The sequence below is a fragment of the Triticum dicoccoides genome, chromosome 7A (genome assembly GCF_002162155.2).
Source record: "Triticum dicoccoides isolate Atlit2015 ecotype Zavitan chromosome 7A, WEW_v2.0, whole genome shotgun sequence".
In the NCBI taxonomy this organism is placed as follows: domain Eukaryota; kingdom Viridiplantae; phylum Streptophyta; class Magnoliopsida; order Poales; family Poaceae; genus Triticum; species Triticum dicoccoides.
In genome coordinates this window covers 43,929,112-43,956,588 of record NC_041392.1, presented here as the reverse complement: position 1 = coordinate 43,956,588, position 27,477 = coordinate 43,929,112, and the positions used below count along the sequence as shown (strand labels likewise).

At 48.1% G+C, this 27,477-nt stretch overlaps 1 protein-coding gene across 2 annotated transcripts; it reads right to left on the bottom strand.

The window, feature by feature from the left end:
• Positions 1-2,653: 2,653 nt before the first annotated feature.
• Positions 2,654-13,696, bottom strand: LOC119331048 (protein DJ-1 homolog C-like). 2 transcript variants are annotated; one of them, XM_037604217.1, is made up of 10 exons: positions 13,424-13,696; positions 13,069-13,223; positions 12,559-12,876; positions 12,287-12,487; positions 10,919-11,068; positions 10,656-10,835; positions 10,258-10,326; positions 9,508-9,708; positions 3,806-3,943; positions 2,654-3,723 (listed from the first exon to the last, which is right to left on the bottom strand). In XM_037604217.1, exons 3-10 carry the CDS (start codon positions 12,754-12,756, stop codon positions 3,502-3,504), a joined length of 1,359 nt encoding a protein of 452 aa, XP_037460114.1. In that variant the 5' UTR covers positions 12,757-12,876; positions 13,069-13,223; positions 13,424-13,696; the 3' UTR covers positions 2,654-3,501. The 2 variants fall into 2 exon arrangements, with proteins under 2 accessions (XP_037460114.1, XP_037460113.1); XM_037604216.1 differs by lacking the exon at positions 13,069-13,223.
• Between the last annotated feature and the right edge of the window lie 13,781 nt (positions 13,697-27,477).

Genomic DNA, 27,477 nt, shown 5'->3' with positions numbered 1-27,477 from the left:
GCCACGCGCGCGGGTCGTGGGAGGCGGAGCGCATGAAGAAAATTATCACGGTAAAAACCGCCCCACCTGCCCGCGCACTGTTTTGGGCCTGGCCCAACAACGTGTTGCGCTTATGTGTAGCCCAGGCCCGGGGGCTCCTATCGGTGTACAAAAATAGGGGCGCATCTTTGTACCCATTTTCCTGTGCATGGGCAGTCAGAGCCGCGCCCACGACCACACCAAGCAGAACAAGGGAGGTGAGCCAAGGTAAGAATCAAAGCCCAAGACAATCAAAGCAATGCCAAGGCCAAGAGCACAAAGAGTAGAGGGACGAAGCAGGTTCCCCCGGCAAGACTCTTGTCGGGACAGCTCGCCCCACGCCAACAGAGCGAGCCACCCTTGAGCCCCTGGCCCCCAGTACCATCATCAGCATAGGGCCAGGGCTTGGGAAGGCACCCCTGTGGTGGCATACGGATCTTTGTGAAGACATATTCAAGATCATATTAGAAGACGACGATCCTAGACAAGATCCCTGCCAAGGAAGGCCACCAGACCCCCGGCAAGATCCTTGCCGGGGACGACAACACGCCATGGCGAGACCCTTGCCGGGCCACCCGGCAAGGCCCTCGCCAAAGACGTCAGCAAGGCCACCACCAAGCCCACGTCAACCATGCTCCCACCGCCGTTCACATGCAGCTGCCAGCCCAACCAGCTGGGCGGGCACCTGCGTGGCAACATGCTGCTCCCAGGCCAACTCTTCAAGTGCCTGCATGGCGACATGCAGATCTTCGTGAAGGCTCCACCACCACGCCAACTCAGCTGCCTGCCTACCTACATGGCACCGCACGCATCCCTGGCCGAGGCGCGTGTCGAAACGAGGAGAAGCGGCGACGGACGGGACGGGCCTCAACCCCGTCCCCGATAAAGCAAGAGGACACCTAAGCAGTGCATTAAATGCACCTTGTCCTGTAATACGAGGGATAACCTCGCGCCACTTTAGACCTTTCCACCTCCTGTGTGCCACTGTGAAGACCCCTTTTTCCTATAAAAGGAGGCCCGAGGCGACAAGGAGAGGGATTCGGCTCTTTGAAACCACACGCTGACCACAGCTAGTTCGAGAGCTCAAGAACTCTCAGAAATACACCCACCAAAGCAGGACTAGGGTTTTATGCATCCTCGCGGCCCGTACCTGGGTAAACGATCCTCATGTTGTCTACTAGCCCTGCTCTCCTCGCAACCCTGCGCCCCGGCAACCGTAGTAGGGATTCTTGTGATCCCATAGGTGTCGTTTCACACGGACATAGGCAACTGTGCATCAATAGTAGGCAATTTATAGTATTACACTTATGGACAACTTTTCAATGTATCGTAGGCAACTGAAACAGTAATGGCAGGCAACTAAGCATCACCGTTAGGCAACTTCATAGTGTTTGTAGGCGACTTAGAAAAACAATGATAACCAACCTCACAATATTTGTAGGCAGCTAATTTGAAAAGATAGGCAACTGATCAGCAATGGTAGGCAACTGTGCATCAATGGTAGACAATTTATAGTAGTTATAGGCAACTGAGTAGCGACGATAGGCTACTAATCACCAATAGCAGGCAACTGGGCATCAATGGTAGGCAATTGCATAGTATTTATAGGCAACTAAGCATCAACCGTAGGCCATTGAACAACCATGCATTATAGGCAAGTTGGGGTAATGTTACCAAAATTCATATGTACACATAGTGCAGTGAAGTTGCTTGCATGTAGCACTAAAGATGCTTCATGTTTTCGTGTGTGTTTCTCGTCTTGAGACAAACCAACCTAATAGACAGTCCAACTAGGACAAAAAAAGGTGTTTGCTTCCCTATAGTACACTTAGAGATTAATCTAGTCAATTGGTAGTCATGATAACAAACTTAGAAAGACTCCTCGCTGACAGGTAGCCATACTAGAGAATAAAAAAGAGTTGATTTCTTATAGCACTAAAGTTGTCTCCTTAGCACCCAAAGTTGCTCTGAACTTTTTTTTGCCGAAACCTACCCATATGGAATCTAGTTTTGAAGAACTCGTCGTGAGAAATATAATGGTGAAAATGTAACTAGATTTTCATGCCTGAATCAAAAGTTACGGCTTTTAAGACTTTTGAACCCCAAATAAATGCACATGGGGACAAGATGCAGGCTGATTCCATCGGCACGCCTGTGCGCTACTAGATGTAGCTAGACAGATTCCTTTTCTAGAATACACCGCTGGACACAAGAACATATACTTACCATATATGGGAGTGCGCTTCAAACAACGAACGAGCGCAGCAGTGCTCCCTAGCTACGTCCAAAAAAAACGCCTTACATTATCATAGCTATCACCTGCAAGGCACCACTGAACATAAACTCTCTCGATTTTAGCTCAGCTGATCTCACGTGCTACCAGACCAGCAACGGGAAAAAAACGTCGCCACATTTACCAGTTGGATCTATCAGACAGAAGGGCCTTGTACTGCTCTAAAGTATCCTGCAAATTACAAACTTTGGCGCCAATTGGACTCCACAAAACATGCTTTGGGATGACTAAGCCAGCAAACACATACAACGTGACTAACTGACTAAGCCAGCAAACACATACAGCAAACAGAAACACTGACCCAACTGATAAAAAAAAACTGACCCAAGATGCATTACCAGATTTGTTTTTCGTCACCTTTTTTTTCTCCGAATACTACTCCCTCTGTACCAAAATATAAGATGGTTGTTTGGTCTAAATTTAGACCCAAAATAAAGAACGTTTGATATTTTGGTATGGAGGGAGTACCAGTTTTGGCAGTGTTCTAGTACCAGCATTGCAAAATTCTGACAGCAAACATAACATAAACTCGTTCAGTCACGAAGCAAAATTATAAGCAAGTACTCCCTCCGTCTCAAAATAAGTGTCTTAACCTTAGTAAGTTAGTACAAAGTTGAGACGCTTATTTTGGGACGAAGGGAGTATTACCCACCAAAGCAGTATCAAACGATGAGCAGTTGGATGGATCTATTTCTGCTTGCTGTATTGTCATCTTTGCAGGTCATGCACCTCAATATTCAGGAAAGCGTACGCAAGCAGATTGCCCAGAGGTTGAAAATAAACTTGTCAACATAGTGCCGATATATTCTCACATGCTTTCCAGCGACGGGTCCAGCGCCCACTAGCACATGACGCTGCTGCTGTACTTGGAGCTGCCGCCGCTGGGGAGGTCCTCCGCGCCCTCAAAGCACACATGGAGCACGCAGCCCTTGATGCCCATGATGCCGCATCGGCGAGGAACATCTCGAGATGAACTGACCCAAACTGGATTTTCCCAATGCAGTTGTGGTTCATCCCAACATAATTAGTGGGCATTTCACTGCAGTCTGCAGCTATCCACTAAGGTGGCAACAGAAGAAAGTTTTGCCATCTCCCCAAGAGACAGTCACTTAAAAGTTTGAGCATAGCTACCGCAAGATCCATATCCCATAACCAAACATTCAGCGCATTACTCCATAGTACCAGGAATGCTAGGCGTTTCTGTTCTTGGGGTAGTCAAAAACCATTCCATTTGCCACACTTTTCGCTCGTCCATGGCCAAAGAATTTTCTTACAATGGCCAGGGAAAAATCCATGACTGTTCCGAGTCCCTTCCCAGTAATCAAATTTCCGTCAATCACAACCTTTGAACCGTCAATAACCTGGCAAGTGAGCTGATTGACTATGGAAGGATGAGCAGTCACTGTTTTATCCTGAGTAACACAATTCCAACGTCAATTTACTTCCATTTCAGTGAAGTATAAGATGCTACGAGTTTTTAGTCCGAAAAATCACCTCGAGTAAACCTTGCTTCTGCAATATCAATGGAGAATAACTGATCCCACCATACATCCTGCTTGCTTGCTTCTGTTCCTTGAGTAGCTTTTTAAGAGTGGTAGACCTGTGAAGACGCTCAGCTCCAGCAGGTCCCCCCTGGACAATATCAAGGGATAAAACATTATAGAAAAAAATATTATTGGACAACGAAACCAAAAGCAGAGCAAGCAAGCAAAGGGACAGTAGAACATGCAAATGCACACACAAGAACGCCTGAATTATAGGTAGCTGGGCACTGAAATTATCAATGCTACACCTTAAGACATAATTAAGAAGAATGAGACTAAAATGATGAACATATGACTTCATAGTTGCAGAAAACACATCATTTGTCATAGAAACGCACAAGCATAACTGTTATGACCGGCATATTAGGGGCTTAGCCCAGTTAGTTGTGGCCCAGTCTATCTTATCATTATTATGGGCTTAGCCCAATTATCTTAGTAGAAGGATTATATAAACTCATGAAAGGATCCGTTTTAGAATTAAGTAAGAAGCAATCATATTTGCTCGGCTTCCTTAGGGAGCCGGGAGACCTAACCCTAGCCGCCTCCTCCCCTGCGCCATCTCCCTCTCAGCCGGGAGCCGTCACCTCCTCGCGCACGACGGCGCCCAGCCGCCGCCGGCCGCGAGTTCGTCCACGACCAGCTCCCTCCTTCCCCTACAACCTCCAGCCTAGACCCGGTAGAACCCTAGTTTCTACCAGTTTGGTATCAGCTCGCTTCGGTTCGATCATGTCTTCCCCACCGGCAACCCCGTCGCTTCCACTGCCGACTGCCACCAGCGCGCCGCTGCCCTCCCCATCCGTGCTGCTGCTCTCCACCACCGGCGCCGCCGCCGCCCAGATGTCGGCGCCCTCCACCGCGCCGCCAGCAACCGCCTACACCCCGGAGGAGGTCACCGGGGTCCTCAACGACCTCGTCGCCGCCGTCCAGTGTATCCGGCTGTACCTGGCCAGCCCCTACGGGTTGTCGCCGCCCCTGCCGCCGGCCGCCGCCGCCACCGGGCCACCAGCCCTGCCGTGGTACTCGCCGCACGCAGCGGCCTCCGCTGCGTTCGCTGGGAGGCTGCAGCTGCAGCCATCGCCCGTCCCTACCCCGCAGTGGCCGCCGTGGCCGGCGCCGGCTCTCGTCGCACCTCCCGCGCCCACCGCCCCCATCCAGCAACCGTCGTGGCTGCCGTGGCCGCTGCCATCCACCGCCACCACCGGACCGCCCTGGCTGCAGTGGCAGCCGCCGCTCCTGGCGGTCTCCGCCGCGCCCGGTGCTCCGCTGCAGCCGCTGCCGCTGACCGGCGCGACACCGCAGCAGCCGCTGCAGCTGCAGCAACCACCGCCGGTCAGCTCCGTCCCCACATCGACCGCGCCGGCAGGAGTCCCGATCCACCAGGTCCGGTTCCCGCCCTCGCCGTCCCCACTACCGGCTTGGTTGACCGAGTCGTCGTCTCAGCCGGTCTACACGCTGGCCTCGGGACCGCCGCATGTGCCGTCACAGCAGGCGCAGTACGGCGGATCCTCCAGCTCCGCGGGCCCCTACGTTGGCCTCGACGCGCCGCCGTTCCACATGAGGGCCCCTGTGATCACCGACCCCGCGCCGCTGCTCCACACTGCCGAGTCGTACCCCCACGGGCCACGGCGGTCATACCCAGACGGCGTCGTGCTTCGCCAAGCTCGCCTTCGCCACCTACGACGGCACCGAGGACCCCCTCAACTGGCTTAATCAGTGTGACCAGTTCTTCCGGGGGCAACGCACGCTTGCGTCGGACCGCACCTGGCTCGCTTCATATCACCTTCGAGGCGCCGCACAGACTTGGTATTACGCTCTCGAGCAGGACGAGGGCGGCATGCCTCCATGAGAGCGTTCTCGCGAGCTATGCCTCCTTCGCTTCAGGCCGCCGATACGCCGGAGCCGGCTGGCGGAGTTGGGCCGTCCCCCCTTCACCTCTACGGTGCAGGACTTCACAGACCGCTTTCAAGCCCTGGCGTGCCACGCGCCCGGCATGACTGCTCGCCAGCGGGCCGAGCTCTTTGTTGGCGGTCTACCGGATCAAATTCGTGTGGACGTGGAGCTACAGGGACCCTAGGACCTCCAGATGGCCATGTACTACGCTCGCGCGTTCGAGCGTCGCGCGGTGGCCATCCAGCAGGCGTCACCGTCCCGGGCCGCTGGGCCGCCACCTTGGCCGGACGTTCCCGCGCAGGCTCGGCCTGCTCAGGCTTCCGCGGCACCCCTAGCCGCGACCGTGGCGCGCCCGTTCCGACGGCTCACCCCGGCCGAGCAACTCGAGCGTCGCCGCCAAGGGTTGTGCTTCAACGGCAACGAGCCCTACGTGCCCGGCCACGTCTGCCCATGACTTATACCTGGAGGCTGCGGACTACATTGAGGAGGACGCCGCCGGCGCTGGGCTCGACGACCTGCCCGACCCAGCTGCCGCGGAGGTGTTTGGCGTCGGGTGATCACCTCAAGGAGTTCCGCAAGCGCTTCCCCGCCTTCCAGCTCAAGGACGAGCTGTTTGTGCAAGCGGGGAGAAATGTTATGACGGGCATATTAGGGGCTTAGCCCAGTTAGTTGTGGCCCAGTCTATCTTGTCGTTATTAGGGGCTTAGCCCAATTATCTTAGTAGGAGGATTACATTAACTCGTATAAGGATCCGTTTTGGAATTAAGCAAGAAGCAATCATATTTGCTCGGCTTCCTTAGGGAGCCGGGACCTAACCCTAGCCGCCTCCTCCCCTGCGCCATCTCCTTCTCAGCCGTCGCCTCCTCGCGCACGACGGCGCCCAGCCGCCGCCGGCCGCGAGTTCGTCCACGACCAGCTCCCTCCTTCCCCTACAACCTTCGGCCTAGACCCGGTAGAACCCTAGTTTCTACCAGTTTGGTATCAGCTCGCTTCGGTTCGATCATGTCTTCCCCGCCGCCAACCCAGTCGCTTCCGCTGCCGACCACCACCACCGCGCTGCTGGCCCTCTCCACCGCGTCGCTGCCCTGCCCATCCGTGCTGCTGCTCTCCACCTCCGGCGCCGCAGCCGCCCAGATGTCGGCGCCCTCCACCGCGCCGCCAGCAGCCGCCTACACCCCGGAGGAGGTCACCGGGGTCCTCAACGACCTCGTCGCCGCCGTCCAGGGTATTCGCCTGTACCTAGCCAGCCCCTACGGGCCGTCGCCGCCCCTGCCGCTGGCCGCCGCCACCGGGCCACCAGCCCTGCCGTGGTACTCGCCGCACGCAGCGGCCTCCGTTGCGTTTGCTGGGAGGCTGCAACTGCAGCCATCGCCCGTCCCTACCCCGCAGTGGCCGTCATGGCCGGTGCCGGCTCTCGCCACGCCTCCCACGCCCACCGCCCCCATCCAGCAACCGCCGTGGCTGCTGCCATCCACCGCCACCACCGCCCCGCCCTGGCTGCAGTGGCAGCCGCCGCTCCTGGCGGTCTCCGCCGTGCCCGGTGCTCCGCTGCAGCCGCTGCCGCTGCCCGGCGCGACACCGCTGCAGCTGCAGCAACCACCGCCGGTCAGCTCCGTCCCCGCATCGACCGCGCCGGCGGGAGTCCCGATCCACTAGGTCCGGTTCCCGCCCTCGCCATCCCCGCTACCGGCTTGGTTGACCGAGTCATCGTCTCAGCCGGTCTACACGCTGGCCTTGGGACCGCCGCATGTGCCGTCACAGCAGGCGCAGTACGGCGAATCCTCCAGCTCCGCGGGCCGCATGTGATCACCGACCCGGCGCCGCTGCTCCGCACCACCGAGTCGTACCCCCACGGGCCACGGCGGTCATACCCAGACGGCGCCGCGCTTCGCAAAGCTCACCTTCGCCACCTACGACGGCACTGAGGACCCCCTCAACTGGCTTAATCAGTGTGACCAGTTCTTCCGGGGGCAACGCACGCTTGCGTCGGACTGCACCTGGCTCGCTTCATATCACCTTCGAGGCGCCGCACAGACTTGGTATTACGCTCTCGAGCAGGACGAGGGCGGCATGCCTCCATGAGAGCGTTTTTGTGAGCTATGCCTCCTTCGCTTCAGGCCGCCGATACGCAGGAGCCGGCTGGCGGAGTTGGGCCGTCTCCCCTTCACCTCTACGATGCAGGACTTCACAGACCGCTTTCAGGCCCTGGCGTGCCACGCGCCCGGCGTGACGGCTCGCCAGCGGGCCGAGCTCTTTGTTGGCCGTATGCCGGATCAAATTCGTGTGGATGTGGAGCTGCAGGGACCCCAGGACCTCCAGACGGCCATGTACTACGCTCGCGCGTTCGAGCGCCTCGCGGTGGCCATTCAGCAGGCGTCACCGTCCCGGGCCGCTGGGCCGCCACCTTGGCCGGACGTTCCCGCGCAGGGTCGGCCTGCTCAGGCTTCCGCGGCACCCCTAGCCGCGACCGCGGCGCGCCCGTTCCGACGGCTCACCCTGGTCGAGCAACTCGAGCGTCGCCGCCAAGGGTTGTGCTTCAAAGGCAACGAGCCCTACGTGCCCGGCCACGTCTGCCCACGACTTCTACCTGGAGGTTGCGGACTACATTGAGGAGGATGCCGCCGGCGCTGGGCTCGGCGACCTGCCCGCCCCAGCTGCCGCGGAGGTGTTTGGCGACGGGTGATCACCTCGAGGAGTTCCGCAAGCACTTCCCCGCCTTCCAGCTCAGGGACGAGCTGTTTGTGCAAGCGGGGAGAAATGTTATGACGGGCATATTAGGGGCTTAGCCCAGTTAGTTGTGGCGCAGTCTATCTTATCGTTATTAGGGGCTTAGCCCAATTATCTTAGTAGGAGGATTATATAAACTCGTGTAAGGATCCGTTTTGGAATTAAGCAAGAAGCAATCATATTTGCTCGGCTTCCTTAGGGAGCCGGGAGACCTAACCCTAGCCGCCTCCTCCCCTGCGCCATCTCCCTCTCAGTCGCCGCCTCCTCGCGCACGACGGCGCCCAGCCGCCGGCGGCCGCGAGTTCGTCCACGACCAGCTCCCTCCTTCCCCTACAACCTCCGGCCTAGACCCGGTAGAACCCTAGTTTCTACCAATAACCATGAGAGATGTACATGTAAGTTTATTTCTTTACAAACTAGTCTCGAGCTAAACATTCTCATATATGACTACGAAAGATGCACGTGTAAATTTATTTATTTTCAAACTTTTCTTGAGCTGGACTTTTTCGTATTCTAGTAGCTATCTATGTCACAAATTGGTGTGCATGCCAACTCCTATGCAAGAAATAGTGGAGTGAGGTGATCATGGCATGTTAGGCATGCACTTTGGAATGGTCTTTTATTAGTAACACACACTTTGGAATGGCATGCATTATGATAAAAAGGTTGAGCATTTTGTTCCTCATCCACGAATCAACTCAACACCAAATATCTTACAGGAACAACAGTTGCGTTTTGAGTAGGCAACTTGACATATATGATTACTCCCTCTGATTAATGATTATTGAGATATTTACATGGTCCCCCAATAAATACTCTGACCATCAATTTCTACAATGTTGCGTCAAAAAATTTAATTATATATTATGAACAAAATACTTCATGAAAATCTAGTAAGGGCAATTTAATATTGTCAATATTTGCAATATATACTGATGGCCAAACAAGGAAATATTTGACTAGCACAAACTGTAAAATAGCTTATATTATGAATAGGAAGTATCAAATAAAAACGTGAAATGCAAAACAGCTTACAGGAATAATGATTAGATCATATTTTGAATCAGAAGCATCCAATATGCATTTATCAGCAACAATCTTCATTCTTTGAGACCCAACAATATTTGTGGACTCGTCAACTGATGCCAACACCACATTTATGTTTGCCCGTCTTAAAATATCCACCAACATTATGATCTCCATCTCCTCAGACCCATTTGCAATTGGAATGAGAACCTGTTTCAGAGAGAATCAATGCCACACAACTTGGACTCTGATTGCACCTTTCCTAATATTTTCCCCATCAGTGCTCATGGCCGAAAGTAATGAGGACTAGACAGATGGATGATCTTTATTTTTCACGTGCACTAGCTTGAATGTGTTTCACATAGAAACATGGCATGGGGGCGTTTTCACATACAGTGACAGTGTATGAGGGGAAATCAATAGATAGACAATAATTCATATAGCATGCTAGGGCATACGCAATCAAACCGAGTTTTCTTAAATCAAGCATGCACCTTTAGGCAGGCATTGCTGTAAATAAAGAAAGTGCAAGTATTCACCCTGGTGTTGCCCAATCCCATTTTCTTTACGAGAAATGCTTTAGGCATCCATTTGTCAAGCAAGACTTGTTGCCCTTTGTAGAAAAAGGAGAGACTTGCATAAGCATATTATCCTTTTTGTTGTAACATAAATTTTACATTAATGATGGTTGTACATGTAAAAAACAAACATTATTGAGCTAATAATTTAGCACAAATCATAGTTCAAACATGAACTGACCTGAGGTTTGTGATCAAAAGGCCATTCAACTCTGTTGACTTCTGTACTTCTTTCAAGAGCAGCATCAATCTGTAATATCCATGGGCAATTTCCAACAATGGCACAGTGGTCAGAAGGTGTTACAATACAAGAAAGAAATTGCACCTCATAAAGTTATAGCAAAAGAACATAGTCTAAAAACTTGATAGCAGTCTTCCCTAAATTGTTTTTGCTAGCATAAGGAACTGAAAGATAAATAGCACTTCCTAGAATAAAAACAACAATCTGAATTGCAGGTACAGTAGTACACTATTAATAAAAGTTTAACAACACATGAACACCTAAATTTACAAGAAATAGTCTAGTCAGCTAAAAGGCATGATACAAAACAAAGATATGCAAGTTTTATTTTGACGAACCAAAGTACTGTCCACATCTTCAACAGCGTGAGGCCCAAACAATTGCTCGACAAATGATAAAGCAAACTGAAATGCTGTCCCAGGACCACGACTAGTAGTGAGCTCTCCTGAAACCTGAACATTTGACTCAACAGCTCGGAATGTTGGAAGATCTCCTATGAAGGACGGGTGACAGGTGATCTTGCAAAAAAGGAATAAGGGTGCAATGTCAACTAAAGAAGATCTTGATCAACTAAACCTAGTCATGTAGCAAAAATGGCCACCTTTCTTCCCTTGTGAAGACCCCAGGGCATGAGAACAACAGCTGGTGCAGCACATATAGCACCATACAATCTTTTCTCTTCAGCTTGTCTAACCATAATTCTCTGAAGGATCTCGTTATCTCTCAGCCGTACTGAACCAGGCATTCCTCCCTGAACACATCGCCCCAACAATCAAAAATTAGATTTTATATACTGCCAGTTTGTAACACACATATAACAACACAGGTCAAGTGAGTGACAACGAAGAGATGGCATGCTGCAATCAGCACGAGAAGGGAGAAAATATGATGAAACAGTTTGAAATTTTGCAGTATCGAAGAGAAATGCTGAGAAATATTTGAATGCTCTCCCAAAGAGAGACTATAAATGCTCCATAAGTTTCTGCTGCTAAATCCAATAAGCTGTTCAGTTTTGGGAAGATCACTGGATAGGAGATAGGCCATTAGTGGTTCAGTTTGCTCGGCTGTGCAATCTTACCTTTAGTACGAATTGGACAGTAGCTGAAGTTTTCACTCGGGGTTTTGGTTGTGTCACATTTAGGAGAAACCTTTGGGAGAAGAAGGCTGTTATTTGGAGTTCTTTAAGTCAGTTATGTAGTGCGGTGGTTTTGTTGGAGGAGCATGATAGACGTCATTGGACATTGGGGAAGAATGGCAAGTTTACAGTTCGTTCTCTTTACCTTACGCTGAAAGATGCTCAGGTTTCTTGGCCTTATAAAAAATGTGGTTCAGTAATATTCAGTAAGGATTATCTGTTGCATAGTTGGCAAATGTCAAGTACTATTACGGAACGTCAGGTTATTGCTTCTGGGATTTCAGCTTCAATTTGGTCTTAATGAAAATGTAGGAATAGTTCCAATAGTATTATTCCCACTGATCCAATCACAAGTTATTTTGATGATGGCTTAACCTGTCATCGGATTGGGTTGTTCTTCAGAACCATATTCTTCAAAACAAACAATGGCAAGGAGCTTGGCTGGTACTGCACATGCCACCCGTGGTCTTTGGTCAAAGGGGGTTGAAGCTTGAAAAGCTGGAGCAGAGAGTAATTTCTTTGTGCTATTTTTTGGTGGTTTATCAGAAAGGGTCGCTGCATTGACTAGTTTGGCTGTAAGGTGTTGAGGCTGTCCTGCTTGTTATGTTGGAGTTCTAAGAGTCAGGTTTTTAAGGCTGGATGGGGCCAGCTAGGAGGATGGTGGTGTTGCATCAGCTCAAAATTTTCAGGATACCAGCACAGCCATGTTGGTGCCCAAAAAAACTGTTTATGTCCTGTTTTATCGTTTTTCAGCAATGAAAATAAGAAGCTCTTGCTCCTTTTATAAACAAAACAAATATTAAAATAATAATCGTAATAAGAGAGGTGGGTTACCGGGACAGCCACAAGGTCGAACACCTGGTCTGCACACGCTGCAATGGGCTTGTCTGCGATGATGCGCGTCCCATAGGAAGCCTCAATCTCGAGGCCGTCCTCCACAGAGGCCAGCGTTACGTCAGCGCCTGCTCGCCTGAGGACGCCGGCTAGGATGACTGCCTCCATTTCCTCTGTGCCCATGGCAATGGGCACAAGAACCTTCACAGTACAAAGCAGAAATTCAGGTTCTTGACGCTGTCAAAGAGAAAGGTAACTAGTGGAGACCAGACCTTCTTGGGAGATGGCGGCAATGAGACGGCCGTTGCGGCGGTGGAAGAAGAAGGAGCCGCTCGCATGACGGGGCGGAATGGCGATGTCCGCCTGTGAGGCGGGGCGTAGTGGGTTGGTGCATGCGGCGTCGGCGGCAGCCGAATAGCCATGGCAGCAAGGGAGGTCGGGGAGAGAAGGGGTTTAGACACGGAGAGCATTAGAATTTGGAGTTCGGAGATGAACAAAATCAAGCCAACAAATATGCAGCCTTTGAGCCGTCAAAGCACACACGAACTGATATAAGCTACGGCACCCTCACGGCCTCGCCCTCCTTCTGACTGCAAAATGGAGACGAAGTGCAGGTTTAGCTGGACTTTTAGATACACAAACTGCAATATGATATCTGCCAGTTCGAGAGAGCACTCCAGTTCAGATTTGATAGCTAAAGTATGAAGAAGCTAATTCTATTTGCAGGAAGTAATAACAGGTGACATTCCTGTTAGATAACTCATAACTCTAGGTTTGCTTACCTCTCTCTTATAACTCAAATCTCTAGGCATGGTCAATCAGTCGCTGTTGTATAAATGACCAAAAAAAAAAAAGTGGCAGTTTCAATGCATACAAAGGACCGTGGTTTGAGCTTGAAAAAAAAAAGATGTTATTGTCTTATTTCTTCTATGCCTTCCTGCAAATTATATTGAAACAAAATTACTAAATTGGTTTCCACATTTACAAAACTGCAGAATTATTACAAACTAACGGCAACGAGAATTAATTAAAGACCATGCTTCAATCTATCAAGCATTAATAATGCCGAGGGCCACGGCCGCATTTCCTGTAGAACTTAAGCTCGAGTTGAACTTGAGATGGCTAGGTGGAGCATACCTTTGGCTGAGGCGGAATGCCCAAGGACGGACGCCAGACGTCGAGGTCGAGACCACCGGCGCGCCGCTTCGTCGGTCAGCCGTCAGCCGGACGGGGCAGCAGCCCGTAGATCAGCAAGGGGAGCAGCCAGGAAGGAGATGGGAGGGGAGGAATGCTCGCTGCTACACGGGGGTCGCCGGATGGGCATGGAACGCACGGCTGCCGGGCGGCGAGCGGCGGCTGGATAAGGTTCGACGGGCACGGGACGACTCCTTTCTTCTCGTCGAAAACTCAATTTTTCGCTGTTTGTTATTGGGCTGACTGGCCGAGGCCCAGCAAAGTAGAGAAAGTGGGCTGCGCCCCAGGCTACCTTTTTGTTTTCTAGTCTCATGTCCTGCGCAAATCTGCGAAATCACTCCAACTCGCCTGGTTGCGACAAATGGAGCACATGCAGCGCGCGACAACCTGGCAGTTTTTTTCCTTTTTTCGTAGATCCGTTTATTCAAACCGTTTTATCTCTCAAACCGTGCGTCCAAATCTTCGAACCGCCTTCACAATTGGATTCCTCGCGTCGAGATCTTCAAAAATAGATCTCATGTTGATAGGTTTTGATGAACTTTTTTCAAAAAAACGAACGAAAAAACCAGACCAGGAGCATGGGTTTTTTACCTTTCCGAAAGAGGCACGACCATGCCTCTCACAAAATCACAACCATGCCTCTCGCGGAAGCAAAACCGTGACTCTCGCAAAAAAAAAAGAAGAGAAAACATGTTTTTTTTTCGTTTCCGAGGAGGCACGGCCGTGACTCTCGCGAAAGCACAACGTGCCTCTCGCGGAAGCAGAACCGTGACTCTCGCGAAAAGAAAAAATAGAAAACACATTTTTTTTCGTTCCAAGAGGCACGGCCGTGACTCTCGCGGAAGCAAAACCGTGACTCTCGCGAAAAGAAAAAGAAATAGAAAACACATTTTTTCGTTCTGAGAGGCATGGCCATGACTTTCGCGAAAGCATAATCGTGCCTCTCGTGGAAGTAAAACCGTGACTCGCGAAAGGAAAAAAAATAGAAAGCACGTTTTTCTCCGTTTTCGAGAGGCACGGCCGTAACTCTCGCAGAAGTAAAACCGTGACTCTCGCGAAAGCAAAACCGTGCTTCTCACGAAAGCAAAACCGTGACTCTAGCGAAAGGAAAAAAACGCATTTTTTCGCGCAAAATTTTTTTGTCGAAAAGCTAAGGAGGCCCGTGGAAAACCAAAACATCGAAAGAAACCATTTAAAAACTGAAAACGCGGGCGAAAAAATAAAATCCAAAGGGAACGCCCGAAGTGCGACACGTGGCAAATGGCTGAGAGCGTGCCAAGTGACGCTTATCGTTGCGAGGCTCCCGAATGAGTCCTCATTAACTAGTTTTTTTTTTTTTGAGACAATCCTCATTAACTAGTTGCTCTCGCAAACCTGGCCAACTGGACCGTACCTGGCAGGCTGGACCGTTAGCATGCATGCCCGGCTTGTGACTGGCTGGCCCGGCACATGGTTTACCAGGCCGTGTCTGGGCCTGGAGGCTGGGCATGCATGCTGGCCCGGCCCGGCCGTTTAGTTTTATTATTATATATTTTTAATTTATATAGGCCAATAGGCTGAATAATAGATCGGCTGACTACTAAACGTGTCGATGGGTCGCCCGTGCCTGGGCCTGGGTGGGAGGCCCGTGTGCCGGCCCGACATGGTCCATGTAATTAGTGTGCCTGGCAGGGTCGTGCTGTGCGGCCGTGCATGGCACGTACGTATAACTCAGGTCGGGCCTCGCTGACAAGCTCCGGCGCAAAAACGGGCGCCGGCGCTCCGGCCAACGGCCGAATCGGCAAGAAAAACGGCGCGCATCAGCGGATCCAAAACGGCGCGGCTAGGCGGCGCGGTCAGGGGTCAACGAACGGGTGACTACCGAGCGAAATCACCGACGGTGGAGGAGTGGCTACGGCACGACGGTATATAGACCAATAGGCTACCGATGTGTACATGTTATTAGATGTGGCTACCGATGTGTACCCAATGCGTGTTGGTGACAAGTTCACCATGGTTTTAGCTCCGACACTGAATCTATACACAGGTAACAGGACCTGATTCTTTTTACAAGTTGATCATGAAATAATTTGGCAACTGAATGAGGTGAATGCGGCTCATTATGTGTGGCAGTTGCCTAAATGTTGTTATTACCTCACATGCACTTGTCTTCATGGAGGACGCATGTTTAGGGGCTGATACTCGGGAAGCTCATGTTATTGCTTTCTTTGTTCCAGGCCGGTAGGAAAACACTTGCTGACAAGTATGACTATGTCATGCATGGAAAGCTTTACAAGATTTCAGAGGACAATTCCAGTAAAAAAAGAAGTTACTAAAGTGTATGACTTCTCTGAACTCTAGATTAGTGGTTTTCTTTATAGTTTGTACTTACTAGAAAACTTCTTAAATCTTTGCAAAAGGAGCCCATTTTCTTACGAAACAGACAAAGGGAAATTTATTGATAGTGTGTTGATGGTCTCTTCTCGTTTTCGTACCATAAGCATGCTGGGCTAGCTGTATCATGTGAATCACACTCACACCGTGCAGTTATTATTTTACTAAGAGCATTCACATTTTCTCACAATGCCTATTTGTATATCTCGAACCGACCTACGCCGTTTACAACACCTGGTGGCTCGTCGTAGGTGAGATGGCCGACGGCGTGGTCGAACTTCCGGCTGAGGCCGCGAACCAGGTTGGTGACGATGGCCTTGTCGGTCTGCGGGATGCCACAGTCAGCGAGGGTGTTGGCGAGCATCTTCAATCTGGTGCAATACTCCTGGATGGAGAGATGACCCTGGTGCAGCCCGTCGAACTCCTCCAGCGCCTGCACCCCCTGCTGGTTCCGGTTGGAACGAAACAGGGTGTTGATCGCCGTGTACAGGACGATGGCGGTAGGGTTGTTGACGCGGATGGTGTTGGCGATCTCCTCGGAGACAGGGCCGTAGAGCCAACGGATGATGCACCAGTCGACCTGGGCCCAAACGGGGTCGAAGCGACGCTGACGAGCATCCACGGTGTCGTCGATGTGATCCGTGATGCCGAAGGACTGGACCACGGCGATGAAGAATTAGGACCACAGAGTGTAGTTGGCGGTGAGAGCTGCAGAGTAACAGGCATCGCCGAGTGGACGTTGAGGGAGAGGATGTAGAGAGTGGCACCGATGGCGAACCGGCCGCGGCGGCGAAGGGGTTGGTGCCGGACGAGGAGACATCGGAGAAGATATCCATCGAGGCTAGGCGGAAGCGAGATGCCAAGGATGGAGAAAGATTGATACCATGTAGAGAGGAGACACAAGGATTGAGTCAGGATGATCTCGTTAATTGACAGTGGCAACATATATACACAGTCTCATACACACACAAGAAAACAAACTACCTAAGCTGACTCCTAGGCTATCTCCTAGAAGGAAGGTGCATGCGATCATGGGCCGTTGGAGTCTTGGAGAGCTAACGGTATGGTGTGGTGGCGTGGATGTAGGAACCGAAAATGTCTTCCAACACTTTGAATGCGAAACTACTTCGCGGATGACTGGTGAATGGATGATGCATGCACGATGTGCAATCGAACGGTGTCCCGCAAAGAGCTTGATGACACCACCGGCTTGATTATTAGTATCGTCCGTAAATCGTGCATAGACGTCGTGTGTATAGCAACGTTGCTTTGGATGCTAATCGTCCTCCCGCACTGATGTACTCTTTGGGCGGTAAGCCGGTAATATTATTCTAGATTGGTACCATGGCTTGTCTGGAGCGCCAGTCACTTGTTCTTCTTCCCCTGGAGCTCATTATGTGTGTTACTAATGTATCTTATCGATGGTTCTTGGATAGATTACAATGCTGCATGTGATGCTCGTAGTCTGGCTCCACGACATCTTTGTTTGTCTGAACTTTGCACACATATCTTAAGCAAATCTTCAGCAGGCGAACATCACACGGTGGATAGCTTCTTTTTTTTTAACACAGTACAATCAAAGTCGCTCACATACACAAGCATACACTCACCGCTATGAACGCACGCATGCACATCTTAAACCATATGATCACCTTCGAAAGACTGAACCGGCAAAGCATCTTGACGCCACAAGCACCTCGCAGTTGACTAGCTAGAACATTTAGCTGTTGCACAGATTTGGATTGGTTTGAAAGGGTTTTTGCGAAAAAGGACCCAAACTACTACAAGGAAAAGACACATCCATGACGTTATGACCCGAATAAAATTATATTTTGTCACTTACATGACGATAATTATGACAAAAACATATTACCTCTTCCTAAATATAAGATCTTTTAGAGAATTTCAATATGGACTACGTATGGATGTATATAAACGTATTTTAGAGTGTAGATTTACTTATTTTACTCCGCACACAGTCCATATTGAAATCTCTAAAAAGTCTTATATTTAAAAACGGAGGGAGTATATCATTACGGATGTGGTGGACATCTACTTCTATGATAGAAAATTATGACATAAAATGAACCTTTCATCCTGGGTAGGCTGAAGGCGCACTTGCATGATATTCTTTGAGCCGTCATGACTTTAAAAATCATGCTAGAAGTGGGGCAAAAAAACTGCAGGGATTTCTCGATATATGGTGGGTGGTCGGCCCCGAGCGATGTAGGGGTAATTTGCGTGTTTCTCTTGTACGCGCATGTGTGTGAGCCCTTAGCTTACTGAACCCAAGTGAGCCCTTCGCCCTACTAAACCCGAGCGAGCCTTTCGCACTATCAATTATAAAACCCGAGCGAGCCGTTCGCACTACTGAACCGAAGCGATCCCTTCACACTATCAAACCCGAGTGATTCCTTCACACTATCAAACTCGAGCGAGCCCTTCACACTACTGAACCTGAGCGATCCCTTCACACTATCAAAACCGAGTGGTCCCTCTGCACTATCAAATCCGAGCGATTCCTTCGCACTACTGAACCCGAGCGATCGATTTGTGACTCGATCAGGTTATTGCGATCTTGCACGGTAGTGTAGGAGGCCCGGTCGATCGCGCACGCGATACGTAGAGTCGAGACCAACCAGTTGTTGCATCGAGCCACCTTGCGCGACACGTAGAGTTGACCTAGCCGGTTGACTATCGATGAATAGTCTCCATTGCTACCGCGTGCGTGTACACTCCACCCCAGCCGATTAGAGGTTGGATGAATAGAACCCTGTGGTAGGCGGTTAGCACTGAATGAGCAGGACCCTGAGGAAGCCGTGTCGTTTGAACAAGACCTCGAGGAAGCCGTGCCGCAGTGCCGTTGTACGCCACGCCCTAACCAGTTTGGGGTCGATGAACAGGACCTCATGAAGGCCGTAGGCGGTTGGCGCCGGATGACTTGCAGTTTTTTTTCGAACCATGCAGGAGAGTTGCATGTATTATATTAAAGAAAGAGGGGTAAACAACACGACCAATCCAAAACAACTCAGAAAAAAATAGAAAAACGAACTACACACCCAACCGCGGAACAGCTAACATGCAAAAAAGCCCCTACAAGCTGAACACAATAACATGCAGTTAATGAAGGATCAAACGACCAAAACTCGCCACCTCCTACTGCCTAGCGTCAGCTTTGATTTGATCACTGACATTTTGCAAAGGTGTGAAGCGATTATCAAAGACTCTTCTGTTTCTCTCGCGCCATATGCTCCAGATTATCAAGTGAACTAAGGAGTTCAGAGATTTTCTCTTAGTTCCTTGAGTAATGAGTCTAGCATTGTGCCACCAATCCTGGAGAGACGGTAATCCTTGAGCCACTATCTCACTCAAAAACCAGCCCACTGAAGCACCATATTCCAAATAATCTGCATGACCGAGCAACCTATGAATAAATGATGAACGATTTCTGGAGTGTTATGACAGTAGCAGCAAGCAACCTGGCGAGGAAAACCACGTTTTGCAAGACGGTCGTTTGTCCATACATACCCTCTGACGACCAACCATAGAAAACGTTTAATTTTCAAAGGCGCCCAAGTCTTCCCGATACCACTGGCCATGCTGCATTTTACCGCAGCACAAAAATGTGCATTATAAACAGACCTTGGTGAATAATCTCCCTTTGCCTCCCAAGTCCAAGTCCACTTATCTTCATTCGAGGGATCAAGATGAATATTGGTAACGATCTCCCATAAGTTTAACACCTGATGGAAGGTACGAATAGAAATCTGCCCCTTAATATCTTTAATCCAAGCTCCATCAATCTTTGCATCTGCAACAGTTCTTCTTTCTCTGACGACTGTTGAGACAGCGTTAATAACATCCGGTGCATAATCTGCAACAGTGGCCCCCTCAATCCATCTATCCGTCCAGAAGTAGCATCGCTGCCCATTTCCAAAACCACTCGAGCCGCAGCATTGAAAAGTTGTCTATTGTTATACTCCAGGGGGTTGAGCATGATACTCCAAAAGCGATCCCGAGCAGTACGAGCCTTCCACGCCCAACACAACTTGAGAGCAGAATCCATAATTTCAAGGTCCAGTATGCCCAAGCCACCACACTCCTTCGGTCTGCAAACATATTTCCAACTCACTAAAAATGGCCACCATTCACAACTTCAGTACCCTTCCAAAGAAAAGCTCTCCTAATTTTATCAATGGCCTTGAACACCCACGGAGGTGGATCCAACGACGTGAGGTGGAAAATTGGTATAGCCGAACGCACGACCTGAACCAATATCAAACGACCACTCTGAAACAGAAAGCCGGTTCGCCATGTCCCTAATTTGTTCCTGATCTTGTCAATCAATCACTGAAAGTCCTCTTTGCGCAATTTTTTCAGACTAAGCGATAGACCCAAATACTTTATGGAAAGTTGTTCAATCTGACAGTTTAAGGTGTTACCAAACTCGGCAATCAGCTGATCCTCACAAGAAATTGGAGTTATTGAACTTTTGTTCATGTTACATCTCAGACCTGAGGCACTCCCAAAAATATTTAGAAGTACTTTAGTTGTCTCTACCTCATTATGTGCTGCCTTAAGAAAGAGAATGACTGTAACGCCCCGAGACCGATGTGTCAGGTGTCTTTCAGTTATTCGCTGTTGTTGCCTTCTTATTTGCTTGCATGTCATGCATTTAATATTATGTCATCATGTGCATCGCATTTTTTTGAAAGAAAAGGTGGCTGAATGCCAACCTTATATTTCAAAACAGGTTAGAAACCTGTGAAAGTCACATGTTACATTGGTCCTGTGAAGTGCACCCAAGTGCAAGATCACAAGTAAGAGTAGAGTGGTGAGGGAAGGAAGACTGCAAGAGCAAGGAGGGGATACCAACATGTCCGTCTCATGCATCCGAGCATTTTCCCTGTTGTCCGTTTTGCATTCCGGCGCTCCTATGTCCTCCGGTGTTCCCTTTTGCCTCTTTCGTGTGCGGGTGTTAAATATTCTCGGATTGAACCGAGACTTTCCAAGCGGCCTTGGTTTACTACCGGTAGAACGCCTGTCAAGTTTCGTGCCATTTGAACTTCGTTTGATACTCCAACGGTTAACCGAGGAACCGTAAAGGCCTCGTATGTATTGCAGCCCAACACCCTTCCAAAGTGACCCAAAACCCACCTAAACTCCCTCCATCATCTAGGCCGTTTGATCATGATTGCGTGGCCGAAAACCGCACCTTATTTGGCCTCTCCTAGCTCCATCTACCTATATATATATATGTGGCTCTCCCCAAATTTTTCGCGGACGAAACCCTAAATCTGGAGGTTGATTTTCGTCTGTCCCCAGATCTGCTTATCTTTATGCATTCTACATCGCATTATAACTTTGTATTCGTGGCTCTGTTTTGGGTGTGTATCATATTAAATTGTCCGCCTCGACGAGTACTTCATTTCATTCCATTGGACCATGTTCATTTGAGTTCATCTTGATGCCCAAAATTCTGTTGTAAGAGTGCTAGTTTATATTAGTTTTAGATTCTTATTAGTATTTGAGCATTTGTCATTTTTTCCATGATTGTTGTGTGCCTCCTATGAACTTGAGCCCTTCATGTGTTTTGAAGTATGTCATGCCATCTTTACATGGGTGTATGACATGTATTTTTGTGATCTTTGTGGTGACTAGCACAAGCATGCAAAGTAGCTCTCGTGATGTTGCTGATTACAGGGACTTAGAATTCTTCTAAGTCATTTCCCTGATATTATTTTTATGTCATGTATTCATGTTGCTACAGTGAGATCCATGCCTCTTTTGAGCATGTTTAGTAAGGATGATTTTGAGATATTGTTATGTTTTATCCATCCATGTCTTTGTTTGCAATTATGGAGTACCCTAGCATGACTCAATCTTACTCTACGTTTGCTATAAAATGTTTCTGGCAGATTGTTTACATGTTAATCAATTTTGCCGAGGTTGTTGTAGTTGTTCCATGCATGCTATGTTGTTGTTCTTGCCATGTTTAGCTTCTATGCCATGTCTACTTGCTGGGTGTATGCTTAGTTTGTCATGCAATGCCTTGTGGTCGGTGCATCGAGCTCGCAAACATGCATACATGAATCTGTTTTGCCATGTTCCATTTTTCTGTCAAGTCTGAATCTGTTAACAAAAGTTGCTATGTTCACATGGTTGCCATTATATTTTCTGATCCCTTTTGGCTTATGGTTAGTAAGGGACTTTTGTTGTATGCTTTGAGTAGCTTCATACCATGCCTTTCTTTGATATGATATGTTCCTGTAGCATGTTGTTATCTTGCTCTAAACATTGCTTCCTGATGTTAAAATCCTGACATGTTATTTTCACTAAGTCTGTAACCTGATATCTTTTGCTCTTTTGCCATGCTTATTTGAACCTGCTATTGAGTGAATTAGCCTTAGCTCAGTGTTCATCTTTTGTCAAGCATCTTGAGTGGATCCCTGCCATGTGCTTTGTTGTTATGTTAGAGTGCAGTAGCTTGTTGTTCTTGATGCATCTAGATGGCCTCGTGCTGTTAACCGCAGCTTTGTGCCATTATTATTTTGCTTGCCATTTGCAAACCGTGCATCCGATTCCGGTGATCTTTATATCGATTTCGACCGAAATCATCTCATCTTTCCAGCGGCACTCTTGGTTTTCCAAGTTGAGGCCTGATTCAATATTTTCCTTCTGGAGCTCGCATATACATTGCATATCTCATCCCGCATATCATGCCATGTTTTGCATCATGTTGCTTGTGTATTGCACGTGGTTGATTGTGTCTCCCTTTGCTTGTGTTTTTGCTTTGGGTAGAGCCAGGAGACGAGTTCGTGTTCGAGGATCAAGCTTTCGTCTTCTCGGAGAACTTTGCAGGCAAGATGACCATACCCTCGAAATCACTTCTATCTTTGCTTGCTAGTTGCTCGCTCTATTGCTATGCCTATGCTACGCTACCTACCACATGCTTTATCACGCCTCCCATATTGCCATGTCAAGCCTCTAACCCACCTTGTCCTAGCAAACTGTTGTTTGGCTATGTTACCGCTTTGCTCAGCCCCTCTTATAGCGTTGTTAGTTGCAGGTGAAGATTGGAGTTGTTCCTTGTTGGAACATGGATATTTGTTGGGATATCAAAATATCTCTTATTTAGTTAATGCATATATATACTTGGTAAAGGGTGGAAGGATCGGCCTTATGCTTGGTGTTTTGTTCCACTCTTGTCGCCCTAGTTTCCATCATACCGGTGTTATGTTCCTTGATTTTGCGTTCCTTACACGGTTGGGTTATAATGGGAACCCCTTGACAGTTCGCCTTGAATAAAACTCTCCAGCAAGGCTCAACCTTGGTTTTACCATTTGCCACCTAGCCTTTTCTTTCCCTTGGGTCGGCCAGCCCAAGGATCATCTTTATTTAAACCCCCGGGCCAGTGCTTCCCTGAGTGTTGGTCCAAACTAGAGCACCGTGCAGGGCCATCCCTTGGCAACTTGGGTTACGTGGGCTCCTGTACGCTTAGCTTATCCGGTGTGCCCTGAAAATGAGATATGTGCAGCTTCTATCGGGATTTGTCGGCACAACGGGTGGTTTTGCTGGACTTGTTTTACCATTGTCGAGATGTCTTGTAACCGGGATTCCGAGCCTGATTGGGTCTTCCTGGGAGAAGGAATATCCTTCGTTGACCGTGAGACCTTGTGATGGGCTAAATTGGGACACCTCTGCATGGATTTGAACTTTCGAAAGCCGTGCCCGCGGTTATGGGCAGATAGGAATTTATTAATGTCCGGTTGTAGAAAACCTGAAACTTATCTTAATTAAAATGCATCAACCGCGTGTGTAGCCGTGATGGTCTCTTCTCGGCGGAGTCCGGGAAGTAAACACGGTGTTGGAGTTATGCTTGAACGTAAGTAGTTATAGGATCACTTCTTGATCATAGATTCTCGACTGTGCTTTGCCTTCTCTCCTCGGTCCCATTTGCGTATGTTAGCCACCATATATGCTAGTGCTTGCTGTAGCTCCACCTCACATACCTTTTCCCTACCTATAAGCTTAAATAGTCTTGATCGCGAGTGTGTGAGATTGCTGAGTCCCTATGACTCACAGATTACTTCCAAAACCAGTTGCAGGTGCCGATGATATCGTGCAGGTGACGCAACCCAGCTCAAGGAGGAGCTCGATGAAGATCTCGTTCATTGTGTTGTTTCGTTTCCAGTTGATCAGTAGTGGAGCCCAATTAGGGCGATCGGGGATCTGTAGCATTAGGGGTAGTCCTCTTTTGTTTTGGTTCCGTAGTCGGACCTTGATTGTATCTGGATGATGTAATGTTTTATTCATGTATTGTGTGAAGTGGCGATTGTAAGCCAACTCTATATTCCCTTTCTTATTCAGTATATGGGATGTGTAAAGATTACCCCTCTTGCGACATTGCCTTCAATGCGGTTATGCCTCTAAGTCGTGTTTCGACACGTGGGAGATATAGCCGCATCGAGGACGTTACAATGACATCCAGGGCCGGGCCCATAGTTGTGCGTACTGTGCGGCCCGCACAGGGCCCATCAATTTAGGGGGCCCCAAACTTTTTTAAAATGCCTTTGTACATATTTTTCTACGGTAGGTGTTGGGCCTCGCATAGAACTGGGCCTCTGTCCGCTGGCGCGTGACTCCCCAGTGTGTGCGTCCACCCGGCTGCTGCTCGACCATCCCAAGCCACTGCTCGATTCCTCGATTATGATCCCAGACGCCAAGGTGCTAGGGCATGCTGATCTGCTCGATGCCTCGATCTTCCCTCAAAAAATTAATAAGCTAATCTTCTCAGTTTTTTTGTAACCAAAGGGCGGTTTAATTCTGCTCCATCGATCGCATCGAGAATCCATGGGCAGGCGACATGGCGCATGCGCATCCCCCTGCCTCCTGCCATCGAGACATCAAGATCCGACGACGTCGCGATGGACGACACGCCGACAGGTATAGGTAGAGGCAGGATATGATGAGGTTATGTTGTATGTTAGTTTTGGTATTGCAAATATAGTATCTCATTGGTTTGTAACTTCTCATCCATCGATTATTACTTTCGTGATCTCAGATTCTTGAGTCAGGTAGGAATACCGCTGGGTTCTTACTCCAAATTATATTCCTATTCTCCTAATTCTTATTTCTTAATTAACTTTTCACATGGATCAATGGAAAGATATGTTCTTGCATTATTGCTCCTCGATTAAAGATCACAGTATAGCAATTCAGTCTGACGGGACACAAGACTAGGTGAGTTAGACGGTTCGTTTAATTGTCAAACATTGATGCATAATCTCCAATTGATATCTACTACCATATTACTATAATTTTATTTTATTCACCTTTTATATCTTGTGTTTCAATACAATATAATTTGTTACGTAAGACACTATATCAAATATACATTATAATTGCTTGATATTTTATTTTTTTTCTAGTGAGATAAGGTCTCATTTTTTTAGTTTCGCACAAGGTCCCGGATTTTACCGGCCCGGCCCTGATGACATCGCCTGGGTATACGGACAAACGTTTAGGAATGGCATGGTTGTTAGTGCGCTAGATTCTCGGGAGCAGTTCGTTCTGAGGAAGCATTACACGGAAGCAAACTAAGGTGGATCCACGTTCCAAATGCTAATCCACCGTGATTTCTTGTTTCTGTTAGTCATACACAAATAGCAAATTCCAAGGAAACTCTACAAAAGGACCCACGTCGCTAGTAATCCAACGATCGTAAGCAAATCCCATCTGCGGTGTTGCTTTCCCTTTTTCTTGTCAAATCGCCCCTCAGATCTATAGGTCTCGTCTTCCTGTCCAGAGACGCCACCGGGAACGAACACGACACCGTCCCGTCACCGCCGGAGACCGCCGCCCTCGCTCCGCCGTCCTCCGCTCCAGAGTAAAGTAAGTCACCTCGACTCTCTCCGGCCATGGCATTCTCCATCCGCCTGTTTTCTTTCCTTGGAACCTTTTTCCAAGCGTCGACCCCTCGCTCCACCGTCCTACAAATATATATAGGGATCGTAAGAAAATATATAATCGCCGTAAAAAATATTTTATGTTATATAAAATTATAAACGTAAAAACATAGTCTAAAATACACATAAACTGCAAATTTTCTTGTCTTATGACCTATATTTTTATTTTCTTATGTCAAATTTTACGTAGTGAATCAATAGGAATGTAATTATTTGAATTTGAAACGTAATTTAATTATGAAATGATCGTAAAATTACCTCGGATGAAGAATAACTTATTCCGCATCTTGGGTGATGAATAGTAACTTATTCCGCATCCTGGGTGATGAAAGTCTTGCATGAAGAATGGGTAGGAAACTAATTAAATATATCATGGTTTCCAAAACAATCAAGGTGCCCAGGCACCTAGGTGCCCCATCTATTTGACCTATATATATATATATATATATATATATATATATATATATATATATATATATATACACACACACACACACACACTAGTATGCATGCACGCGCAATGCGCGTCATTACGTTGCAGGGTGATTTGGCGAGAATTAGTCATGAAAATGACGAAGAAATGATTCAAGACAAATGTCCATTGTGCATGTATTCGGAATTGGCATATCACATGAATATGTAATTTGCACAAAATTTGGGATACCTATTGCGAAAAATACATAGACAAACCTGAATACATATGAACCCACTTCTCAAAACACATTTCTAAATGACAAAAATTATGAAAAAAATACATATGAACTCACCTAAAAAGTTCTGAAAAAATACATATGAACCAACTTCAAAAAATACATTTCGTAATGACAATTTTTTTTAAATAAGTTGCACGCATTCATCCCCCTCCAAGTTATATGCACGCATAGGAAATTTCGTGGAAAAATATTTCTTTTTGTATGTGTGAAAAGGCAAAAAAATGTGTCGTGAAACGCTATTTAGAAGCAGTAAAAATTATCTTTTATGTGGAGGTAAAATAAAAAAGACATATTTTGTAAAACTTTATTCCCTGCACTATTTTGCAAAAATGCACATGTGAAATTTATTTTTGTACTGCTTTTTAACATATTTAAAATGTATTTTTAAAATGCAGGTTGTAATATACTCTACCTATTGCCATGTTTTACCGTAGCGTTTACCATGGCTTTCCACCCAGAAATGCATGGGAGGCAGTGATGCCATGTATCGTATGTGCGCAATGCACTGTTTGGTTCACGCACTGGTTTGGTTTGTTTACTTCTTTATCGTTCTACTTTTTCACCTCCTGTCAGACTTATTGGTACGGATCCCATTTTGTTTCTCCAACCACACAGGCCATGTACCTCTGCGGCCGTCTGCTTTGATAAAACAATTTGTACTGCTTCAGGCGATGCGAGTATGACATGATGACTCTGTTTGCTCCAGTGAACTGACATGCCGTGGGCTCCCTTACTCAGGGCCAATCAATAGATGTTTCTGGAAAGACCCTGATAACATTGAATGGTACTGTAGCAGCGAATCCCTGCACTATGAGCCGTCCGATGGAGCTCAATGAACGGCCAGAAATGCATTTCAATGCATGAATTCAAACATTCAAAACTCATACACTATATAGTAGTGTGTGTGTGTGTGTATATATATATATCTCAGCGAGGAATCAGT

Coding starts and splice junctions, on each gene's coding strand:
- LOC119331048 (XM_037604217.1), bottom strand. CDS start 12,756: ATGCTCTCCGTGTCTAAACCCCTTCTCTCCCCGACCTCCCTTGCTGCC. Junction 12,488..12,558: donor TGCCGCCATCTCCCAAGAAG/GTCTGGTCTCCA, acceptor TGTACTGTGAAG/GTTCTTGTGCCCATTGCCAT. Junction 3,944..9,507: donor ATGATCTAATCATTATTCCT/GTAAGCTGTTTT, acceptor GATATTGTCCAG/GGGGGACCTGCTGGAGCTGA.